General features: G+C 33.4%; 1 protein-coding gene across 5 annotated transcripts in view; it reads right to left on the bottom strand.

Moving 5' to 3' along the window:
* Rad54b (RAD54 homolog B) overlaps positions 1–12,241 on the bottom strand; it is a 99,828-nt gene that overhangs the window by 11,036 nt on the left and 76,551 nt on the right. For all 5 annotated transcript variants that reach the window (XM_021728670.3, XM_078016910.1, XM_078016908.1 and 2 more), the window contains 4 exons: positions 10,062–10,287; positions 8,960–9,167; positions 5,453–5,592; positions 3,296–3,586 (listed from right to left, as the gene is read on the bottom strand). In XM_021728670.3, coding sequence (XP_021584345.2) covers positions 3,296–3,586; positions 5,453–5,592; positions 8,960–9,167; positions 10,062–10,287 — 865 coding nt within the window. The remainder of the gene's footprint in view (positions 1–3,295; positions 3,587–5,452; positions 5,593–8,959; positions 9,168–10,061; positions 10,288–12,241) is intronic.

Here is a 12,241-nt window from a genome sequence, read left to right as displayed (position 1 = left end):
AACCCAAAAAGCATTAATAGTCTATTTAATCTTATCAGTTTCTTAGTAGGAAGTTACAATTTTACCCAATCGACTAACAGAGGAATGTATTCTTACAATAATATTTTTTGTTTACTAATAGTTGTCTCTTCGGGAGAAGGCATTCTAGGGATTAAACGAGAGCCTCACACATACGAGGCAGTTACTCTACCACTGAATTACTCTAGCCCCTATTTTACTAATAGTCTTCAGAATAATTTTATTCCAAAGTTATATCAGCATCTATGAAATTCCTCCCCCAAACAGCCTAGCTAACATATGAATAGAGATAGTTATTAGTGATTATTCACTCTTTAGATTAAATTCCCCAAACTGGCAGATCTCCTCACTCCCACACTTAACAGATATATATCACTGTTTTCAAAATTCTTTTCAATCTACACCCACAGCCTGGAATGCATTCTTATTTTTTGGCCAATTATCTCAATTCTATAAATACTTAAGACCCAATGCAAATTCCCCCAATTTTATTCACAGACTTTTTCTCCCCTTCCCAGTACATTTAAGCTTTGACTTTATTTAAACAGTTACTGTTATACTTTCCTAATGTTTTCATTCCCTCTTGAATGGTATGAGAAATATCTTAAGGGCAGTGAATCCTGTAGTATAAGATGCTGGGAATTAAGTACTAATATAGCAATACTTCAGTAAATTCACTGGATTAAAAATACTTGGAAGTCTAAGATATTTATATCAGTTGATACATATGAGGGGAAAGAGATGGTTGCTAGCTGCTTCATGTTAGGTCTGCTAAAATGCCTGTGACTTGGCAAGGTCATCAAAGGTCTGCAGATCCAGGATCTAATGTTGAAAAAGCTTAATATGCTTAAGCTCTACGGACTAATGATTAAAGCTAACCAAATTCAGAGATAGGATAAATTAGAATTCAATGTTTTCTGGAAAATTTACTGATCTGCAAATGAGACACGCCTATTTAAAAGAATTGGTTTATCTATTCTGTCCCATTAAAGAAGATCCAAAGGGGAAAACAAATCCCTAACAGAAGGTTGTCTGATGAATATTAAATCAGACTACAAGGGAGACAGGTGATTGCAATGCACAAGTTCTTAACCAGGACCACATAATCAGAATCACTTGTGAAAGCTTTGTAAAAATCCTCATGCCTGAGTCCTGTTTTCAGAGATTCTGAATCAGTCCCTATGTGTTGAGGCCTGGCTAGATACAGCTTTAAAAGCTTCCCAGAACATTGCTATATATACCACTAATTAATAATCAACTAATGGATAATATCTTTATGCTATAATAGCCTGATTCATCACCTTCATCAGAGACTGTCAATTCAGGCTTCTATCAGCTAAACAAAATGTTCCCTGACTCCAAGTAATCCAATAATCTTGATTATGCATTATAATATCATTGCTGTTATACATTGTTACATGTGTTATTCATATTTCATGGAGAGATCCATCACTTTGACTGAAACAATCTTTCAATAGGAACACATTTGTATTTAGAAACCATTGCTTAAAGTTTACTTATACATGTGGAAGGCTCATTTTAGCCCTTTTCATATTTCTGAATAAGTCTCAGACTGTACATGAGAATACCCTATTTGAAGCTAGTAGTATCCTATGCCCATTATTTGTGGCCATATGGCAGTGATGGAGAAACACACAGAGCCCCCTGCAGCTTTCTTCAAGATCATTTAAGGATATTCTAAATTAACTGGTACATTCTGGGCCATCATAAAGTCTTCCTTTTAAGGAGGAATTTTTAGTTTCTATTTTTGCTGGGCTTCATGCCCAAAGGGTTTAATTTTTACCACTGTGTATAGAATCTGTTTCTTAAAAACGTTACTTAATAAATTGTTATAATCCTGCCTTCTGTAAAGTTACACAAAGCTGACTTGTCTTATGATAAGCTAGGTAAATATAATATATTGTAGGACAAACTTGGAGAATTCATCCCATTTTCTAAATATATAATTAATGACTTCAAGTATAATATAGCATTTTATCACAATTTTTTTTTCTGGTGGGTTATTTTTTGATCAAATTTTGATTCTACTGTTCAACAAAAAAATAAAAGAAGAAAAATGGTTCAGGGTGAACTAGGAATAACAGGTTATTGATGGATACTGTGCAACATGTATGGCCAGGCATTCTGCTAGGTTTTTCCATAATTTCTTATCAAATTGTCACAAGAGCATTATCAACTATCATTGGCTCTGTTTTCCTGATAGGAAATCCAAGGCTCACAGGTGTAACTTGATTATGTAACTTGTTGATAGTTTAAAGAACTAATAAATAGTAAAGTAGGTACTAATACCCAATTCCAATTTCAAAACAGAAAACTCCTACCATACTCCAAACTGTCTTAAGTTTATTAAATATCCAAAAGCCCAACTGTGTAGTTATTTTTTAAAAATCATACCTGTAGAAGATATCTAAATTTGTAAAAATGTTCACAAATTAGTGTAAAAAATAATTTTAAAATAGTGTACACAACATCATTAAAATTTTTATAGAATAAAGTTTTTGTAGAATAAAGTTTTTATAGAATAAAGATGATATACATATCTATTTTCTCATCAAAAAACAGATGGTAATATATGCCTCTAGGCTCAGCTGCTCAGGAAACTGAGGCAGGAGGATTATTTGAATTCAGAAGTCTGATACTAGCCTGGACAACACAGTGAGACCAGGGAGGAATGGTAATAATAGTGCTTATTTCACATAGTTTTATAAAGAGTAAATAAAACGAGAAAAGCACTTTAAGTCTTTGGTATATGATAAGTTATTTAATAACTGTAAGCTGATATTACTATTATTATTAATACCAAAATTTGATTTTCTGTATCTGGAAAGCTTATGATGACTTTTACTTTTGTGATTTTCTGAATTTTCCAAATATTCTGCAATAATTGGGTATCAATTTTATGATGAGAAAAAAAATAATTTTAATGGTAAATTTCATATTTGTTAGCAACAAACAAAAACAGCTGACTATATTAACATAAAATAGGACAGGACACCATAGCAAAGTATTAGAAGTGTTCCTTAAGGCAGTGCCTAAACTCTTCCCATCCCCACTGTAGCTCCAGGAATGTGGACATGCTTCAAGGAACAAGTAGAAAGCTGGAGAAGTGCGATAGCACAGCCATCATGGAAAGTCCACAGAACTTTTCAAAAACCCATAAATGTAAGCTCAGGAATTAGCCCAACCTGCTTTCTTGGACTCACATACCATACAACCCTCATCTGATATTCCTGACACTGTTTCATATCCTACTTACCTTTATAGAGTTGAACAAAAGGCAGGGGTGATTGCACAGTTTTTTAAGAGCCCCTATACATATTAGATGAGGACTATTTTCCAACAACCCTTGAAGACAAAACCTGACAGTCTGAGAATTCAACAGCTTTCGATACAGTTCAATCTGTAGTGCACTTGGTCGGCAAAAGACAACATTCTCTATTTTAGGTGGAAGATATTTATTTATGACTTCCTGGGTTCTTCTAAGGATAAAAAGTCCAGTACGGTAAGTAAGTTCTGCTGCTCGTCTCTCTCCTAACTTCTTTTCTTCCTATGGAAAAAGAGAATATTAAAATAATATTAAAATTATCAACAAAGACCTGATACAGCAAAAAACAAAACAAAAACAAAATCCTTCTTTTTCTTTTTCTTTTTTTTTTTTTGCAGTGAAGATTGAATTCACTCTACTATTGAGCCAAATATTGGCCCTTTATTTTATTTTATTTTTTTTGAGACAGGGTCTCACCAAGTTGTAGAGTTTTGCCTCAAACTTGCAAGCCTCCTGCCTCAGCCTACCAAGTAGATGGGATTATAAGCATGTACCACCACACTTTTCTGATTGCTTCTCTTGGAAGCAAATATTTTGACAAAGTATTGATCCTAAAACTAAGCTTACAAGAAATTCATAGCACAAGACACTGTTGATCCTTTACAAATCATTATACATTGCTTACTAAATAACAGTACATCTTAAGTCAACTGTATCATCAAAATATGTTAAAATTTCTCTACATAAACTTTTCAGCATACAGAACTTTACAGGAAAGTATAAAATAAGTCCCATATGTATATATTGTTCCTATGTGAATCAGAAATTTTTTCCTTGTATTTTAAAACAATGTTTAATTTTTATTACAAAAGTAATACATGCACTAAGGAAAAGACAGAAATTACATTCATGCAAAAATAAGAAATTTAACCAACCAGAAACAAGCATTGTTGTAAAGATTTTTATGTATATCTTCTAAGCCTTGTTTCTCTACATAAATACACAAATATAATGATTAACTTTTATTTGTAATAAAAATAGGATCTCAAACTACAAAGTTTCAGGCAAACAAAGAACCAATCTATTTGGCTAATTATCTATCTCCCAGTGTCTAGCACTTAGCTTTTGACCCACTTACAATGTTTAACATATATGTTGGATAAATTGACTAATATGATTTTATTTTTAAATAATGGAACATGAACATTTTCCGTGCTACTAAATAATCACATAAACCAGGTTGGGGTTGTAGCTCAGTGGTAGAGCACTTGCATAGCATATGCAAAGCCATGGGTTCAAGCCATAGCATCACCAAAAAAAAAAAAAAAAAAAAAAAAAATTCACATAAACTATGATTTTGTATAGTTCCTGGCTCATGGAATATGTTCAATAAATATTTGTTGACAAATTACTATGTTTATGAATCTGAAACAATATTATTTTCATACATTTAACTTCTCTGAAATAGGGTGTGGTTTTTTATTTGTTTTGGTGACTTTTTATTTTATTTATTTATTTTTATGTGGTGCTGAGGATTGAACCCAGGGCCTTGCACGTTTGAGGCGAGTGCTCTACCGCTGAGCCATAACCCCAGCCCCAAGGGTGTGTTTTTTTATAATCAATAACTTATAACAATTTCAATTGATAGACAATACAGTTCTATCTTTTGAAATGTTTGTTTTCTTTTAGTTTCCTTTCTGTTTCCAATTTGCTACACTTACAGGAGAATATTTTAACAAACCTTTGTTATTTCTTTATAAGTTCTTAAAAGTAGCATTACCAGATCACAAGATATATGCAATAGATATACACTATTTTTAAAATTTTTATATTTCTAAGAGGTATCACTATGTTACCCAGGCTAGCCTTGAACTCCTGCTCTCAAATGATCTTCCTTTCTCAGCCTCTTGAGCAGCCATGGAATTACAGGTGTGCACCACTTTGCCTGTTTGTATATAGTTTTTTTTTTAATATTTATTTTTTAGTTATAGGTGAACACAATCTGTTTTTGTTTTGTTTTTTACTTTATGTGGTGCTGAGGATAGAACCCAGTGCCTCACACATTCTAGGCAAGCGCTGTAGTTCCGAGCCACAGCCCCAGCCCTGTACACAGTTCTTTTTTTTTTTTTTTGGTAAAGTAAATTATACCTCAGAAGCAGAAGGCTCTCTTGACATAATGATGGGTTCTTCATATATTTTCCTATAAGATGACAAAGTACCTAATATTCCAGGATTTACAAAATCAATTAATGCAAAAAATTCTTGCAGATCATTCTGAACTGGAGTACCTAAGGCAAGATAAAAGTGATGAGAAAGTCAAGTTTGTTTTATAATCAAGGTCTTTAAAGCAATTTGTACTCTCTTTCTTAAGAGGAATAAATATAAGCAACTTCCTTAAAACTAATAAAGAGTGGTCAAATCAAGTTAAAAATATGAATAATCATATAAATTTTTATCTATGGTTTTCAAAGCATAGTGGCTGAGTACAGGCTTTGGAGTCTGACTGCTTCGGTTCAAATCCTACCTGCATCATTTCTTCCCTAAGTGACCCCGAGCAAATTACTTCTACCAGTTTCTTATTACAGAGTAGCTCCTCGGGTTTTAAGGATCAAAGTAGCCAATCCATGTAACACAATGGTGCGTGGATGTGGACTTCCAGTCTTAAGAACTGTAGGAAAATAAGTAACTGTTGTTTAAGCTACCCAATCTATGGTATTTTGTTATGGTGACCCTCGGAAACTAATTATTACACTGTATTCAATCTGAATCCTAACCATTTTCTAGTCAATATTAACTGAACGCTTTCCATAGCACTTGGATGGATAATACCAGAAAACAAAACCAAAATTTCTTTCAGGCAAATCTAAGGATACAAAAATCAACTATGAGTAAGTACTTCCAATTTGGAAGTTAGTGTTAGTTTTCTCCTAAATTTAGAGCTCAGGGGGTTGAGTTGACAAGGACAGGAAAGCAGAAAGAATCTCAAGACTCACAAATTAAGGATACAGAGGACAACACTACCACTCAAAAGACTTCTGAATGAAGTCCCAGAATCAATTTTTTTTTTTTTACTGCAAAGATTAAATTTAGTATGGAATGCTAGTTAAATTGGTATTTGTTTGTAATCAAGAATATAAAACTTTCCATCTTTACCAAAGAAAATTATCTGATTTTCAAGTAGGGGAATATTTTACTTTCACTCCTGACCAATACTTTTCAATAACCTTTATTTCCTACTCCTCTTTTTTATTTCTTTTACTCATCACTTCTAGTGCTAATATTTTTTATTTTATAGCTACAACTATTCTTTAAATAAGCAATATTGACCCCATATTGAGCAATCAGAAGAAATAATCTGCTTTTCTCTTCCAACACAAGACAGCTAAATTCAGCTAAGTCCTTTTCCAGTCCCAAGGATATCAAGATCAAAGGCTAGTCAAGAAGTGTGAACTGTGGCTTTGGGAATTAAGAATGAAGAATCGACTCAGTTGCTTGAACAGTCAAAGACATGAAAATCACATAAGTTTTCTGTTCCCCATTTCCTTTTCTCCTTTAAAAATAATATTTTATAAATAACCAATACCAGCCATTTCATTCTCTGGCTTCCATATTACTATTACTTTCAAACATTTGTTGAGCATCTATTAAATCTTGAGGATAGAAGTAACTATGATATTTTACTCTGGTCTTTTTTTTTTTTTAATCTTTTTCATCTTTAAGTGACAAGTGACTAAATTCAAAAAATAAAAAGATCGTGTAACATTTCTCAATTTTATTTTTTAATTTTTGGTGATTAGGTTGACCTAGGGGCACTTTATCAGTGATCTACATCCTCAGTCCTTCTTTTCTTTTTATTTTAAACAGGGTCTCACCAAGTTGCTAAAAAGACTCACTAAATATCTGAGGCTGGCCTCAAATTTGTCATCCTCCTGTCTCAGCCTCCTGAGTCAAAGTTATTTTTTAAAAAGTAGTTTTAAAAATTGCCTCTGATAATGGTTAATATAAAATTTCTACACAAACTGGATGTCAAGCATGTGTGAAGTCTTCAGTTCAATCTTCAGTATCACATAAAAATAAATTAATAAAATAAAAGTATTGTGTCCATCTACAACTTAAAAAAAAGAAAAAGAAAAAACATTTTTAAAAGGAGAGAGAAAATACACTAAGGATAAAAAAATACATAGAAGGTCATGATATAGTAAAAACAATCATGGGGCAGGGATGTAGCTCAATGAAAGAAAACACTTACCTAGCATGCTCAAGGGCCAGCCCTGGGTTCCATCCCCAGCACAACAACAACAACAACAACAACAATAACACACACACACACACACACACACACACACACACACACACACACCTATCTTAAAATGAGTGAATCTGGGAATGAAAGCAAAAAGTGTGAATAGATCTAATTAAAAAAAAAAAAAAAGAAAAAAAAAAAAGCCAGGCACGGTGTCACACACTTGCAATCCAGAGACCTGGGAGGTTGGGGCAAAAGGACTGGAAGTTCAAGGCCAGCCTCATCAACTTAGAGAGGCCCTATGCAGCTTAGTAAGATCTTTGCAGCTCACTGGTAAAGCATCCATAGGTTCAATCTCCAGTATAAAAAAAAAAAGAAGAATCATGCCCTGCCTGTTCCTGCCAGAAATGGAGGGTTTGTAAGTATTAGGAGTGAATACGATTCTCTTCTTTCTGCTCCTGCCAGAGGGGCAAACAAAGGATGAACAAGACCCAGATGAGGTATGAAACAGAAGTATGTTAAGTAATTCAGACCTAACTCTAGGCCTGAAGCTTAAAAGAACTGTTTAGAAAAGAATTCTTATATTTACACAAGGTCCATCACACCTTTCCAGACCATCTGGGCCAGAAGTTTGGCCAGCAAATAAGCCCTGCACATGTAGCACAGACATGAAAATACTTGATACAGTGGGCTAGGGATGGAGCTTAGTGGTAGAGCACTTGTCTAGCAAATGCAAGGCCCTGGGTCTTAATCCCCAGTACTGAGGCAAAGGGGGACCTTGATATTAAATGTTTACCACATGTCCGATAGTCCCAAGAATTTTACACAGAATAACTTGACCGTCACAATAATTATATAGTAGATGACACCATACCCCTGTTTCACTAAGGAAACTAGAACACAAAGAAGTTAAATAACTTGCCCAAAGTTGTACAGCTATAAATGTCACTGCCAACTCAGAAGCTAAGCACAGGCAATCCAATCCAGCCCCATCTCCTATATTCTTTTATGTTTCTTTTTTTGTAAATTACTGGTTCATAGTTTGGATTTTAGTTCTTTATTATTTTATTTTAATTGATTATTTTATTTTATTGCAGTGCTGGGGATCAAACTCAGGGCTTCACTATTTGAGATGTGCACTCTACCACTGAGCTACTTCCCCAGTCCCCCATCTCCTATATTCTTTACTATGGTTTGGGTTTATTCCTCAGAAATCCTCAAAATCAGGGCTGCAGAAAAATCACAAAAGGGTTTGAAGGATCAGAATCCTATCAAGATTTAATTAACATGGGTTTATTAGTATGAATTCCATTCAACACAACCAGTTCTTTGGATGTCTAACATCAGATTATAAATCGTACATGTTCAATAGGCAAAAATTCCATCATGTCTTCCCCAAAGTGAATACTGACCAGTTAAAATTATTCTTTTCTCACAAGAGAGGCTAATGAGGGCTGTAGTTGTTTTAATGGCACTGTTCTTCAAACGATGCCCCTCATCACAGATTAGAAGATCAAATTTTACATTCTTAATTTGATCCAGGGAACGAAGTAACATTTCATAACTGATGATAAGAACAGTATAAAATGTAGATTTGATAAAGTCATCAACTTTGTGGTCCTGAGGGAAAAAGAATAACATTTAACAAACTATGAGCAGAAACTATGTGAAATCAAATTTAAAAAGAATATTTCTTACAGTTGTTTATCAACTACTAGAACATGTTAACTTTTTCTGTCATGGTTGGCTCAGGTTGTGATAATAGAATACTACAGATTAGGTAGCTTAAACAATAGCCATTTATTTCTCATAGTTCTGGGGATTAGGAAGACAGAGATCAGAGTGCCAGCATAATAGGTGACGGCCCTCTTTCTGACTTGCAGATGGAAGCCTTCTTGCTATATCCTCAAATGGTTGAGAGGGGAAGTTCTGGTGTCTCCTCTTTTTCTTACAAAGGCACTAATTTTATCTGACCTCTCCTGACTTTATGTAAGCTTAATTACCTCCCAAAGACCCCACTTCCTGAGAGGGTCCCTGGATTTATGATAACTAACTTGTAATTTTCTTATTTTACAGTGGTGCAAAAGCATACTCATATAATCCTTCTATTTCTTCTTTCCATGATTCAGTAAATCACAAGATATTCAATATTTTATTGTTTATTAGATGATTTTGCCAAACAGTATGCTTAAGGTAAGATAAGCTAAGATATGATACTCAAATAGGTTGCATGTATTAAATGCATTTTTGATTCATATTATATAACCCCATGGCAAGGCAAGGAGCATCTGCATATTGAGATTAAGGCTTCAACATATGGATTTGGCAGGGATTCAAACATTCTGTCCATAACAAATCAAAATCAAAATGTAAACTAAGACTCCATTTTTGTGCAAAGATATTAGGGAGTTATACTTGAAAAACTGCATCATAAAGAGTTAAAAACAGAATTAGTGATTTGAAAAGCTAGAAATTTAAAGAATGACTAAGGCTAAGCTTTCAAAAATCTCTTACCTGATCAACAGTAAATACCTTGATCCTTTCACTTCCTAGCCATTTTTGAAATTCTTTTCTCCAATTATTCACCAAGCTTCCAGGTGTGACAATAAGTGTCTTCTTTATTACTGGCTTGCCTCCATAGGGTCCTTGACACTGCAGGGTCCAGATGAGCGAAATACACTGCAACGTTTTCCCTAAACCCATTTCGTCAGCAAGAATAGCTCCGCATCTGCCATTCATTCTGTTAGAAATAATTTACTTTCTTTAATAATTACAGGAAATATTTTATATTCCCCAAATCATCAAGAACTAGAAACTGATATTTTATAATTATGAAGAATCTTCCAATATTTCCTCTTCTTCCTCTTTTTTTTTCTTTTCTTTTTAAAGATGGAGGAGTTTCACTATGTTGTCCAGTCTATTCTCAAATTTCCGGGCTCAAGCAATCCTCCCTTTTCAGTCTCCAGAACAGCTTGAACTACAGACATAGACCACCAAGCCCAGCTCTATCTATGGTTTTTCAATCAGCTGATTTACAACACATCTCTTTTGCATCTTTGATAATTATATCCTTTACATATTTTCAACGAAATTACCAAGACATAATCTGAAATTAGAAGCTGAATTTAAAACAGTTACTGTTTATATGTACATATTTTGGAGTCTAGAAATGAATCCCAATTTTATATCTACATTTGGATAATTTAACTATAATTGTGTCATCACTATAGTTGAGCAATTTTCACCAGTTTCTGTATTAGATATCGAAAGTTAAAAATATATCAGCAAGATCTACTGAGCTGAATTTATTAAAAATAAATAAGTTTATTTTAGAATAAGAATTTATCACTGTCTGGCAGAAAATGAAATCCTCAACCAAAACAGATCTAAATACTATTTAAAAAATTAATAAATACTTGATCAGATTCATATAATTTAATGAAAGTATGGCTGTTCTTCAGTTCAACTAAATTAATACAATTTAATAATAAAATCATGCATTTTATATCACTTTATATTTTTAAAAGTAACAAAGTCCAAGGGAATTAAAGATATTACCAAAATTATAAATATACTTTAATAACTAATGATATTTCTTATTAGTAGAAATAAGAACCAATAAATAATTTTATGTATGCTTTCTATTTCAAGGTATAAAGAAAAAATTACAAACATGAAGTAAAGTCTCCATTTTTTTAGATAAACAACTGGCCAATGCAGACCAAATGAGACATGAATGAATAATGATAGCAGAGAGAAAACAGAAATCCACCCTTTCAAGGTGGAAGAAAAGGGAGCAGGAAAACTTCACAGAGAAGATGTACCTTGCAAAGAATTTTAAAGAGTAAACAGGTATTTACTATATTCAATCAGCATTCAGTTGGATCTTGAACTGAATTCCAAGAGAGAAAATACAGAAATACAAAGCTGGCTAGGTAGTTAAAATACAGAAGATGAGGATATGCACCCTGAAAGCTTAGATTGTATTTGTAGATAAGGATTTCCCAAACATCAGTCTTTCATGATGACCATCATTCTTTTTTGATGTATATGTACTACTATTTTTCTTTAAGCCAACTCACTTTAAAAAAAATTTTTTTTTGGTTGTAGATGGACAAAATGCCTTTATTTATTCATTTTTATGTGGTGCTAAGGATCAAACTCAGAGCTCACACATGCTAGACAAGTGCTCTACTACTGAGCTACAATCTCAGCCCATTAATCAACTCACTTTTTTTTTTTTTTTTTTTGTGGTGCTGGGGATTGAACCCAGGGCGAGGCAAGCACTCTAGCGACTGAGCTGTATCCCCAGCCCAGTCAACTCATTTTTAACAAACTGATCTGAAAAAAAATTCTAGGGGCTGGGGATGTGGCTCAAGTGGTAGCGTGCTCGCCTAGCATGTGTGAGGCACTGGGTTCGATTCTCAGCACCACATAAAAATAAAATATTGTGTCCACCTAAAACTAAAAAATAAATATTTTTTAAAAATTTTAAGTATATTTTATCTGTGAAACCTAAAATTTAAAATGCTACTTTTTCTAATAATTCATTAATGAAATATACTACCACTAAAATTTTTTAACTTATGGGACTGGGATTATGGCTCAGGGGTAGAGTGCTGGCCTAGCATGTGCAAGGCTCTAGCGGGTTTGATCCTCAGCATCACATAAAAACAAATAAATAAAACAAAGAT

Source organism: Ictidomys tridecemlineatus, chromosome 7 (assembly GCF_052094955.1).
Source record: "Ictidomys tridecemlineatus isolate mIctTri1 chromosome 7, mIctTri1.hap1, whole genome shotgun sequence".
NCBI classification, from domain to species: Eukaryota; Metazoa; Chordata; class Mammalia; order Rodentia; family Sciuridae; genus Ictidomys; species Ictidomys tridecemlineatus.
This window is presented reverse-complemented; position numbering and strand designations above follow the sequence as displayed.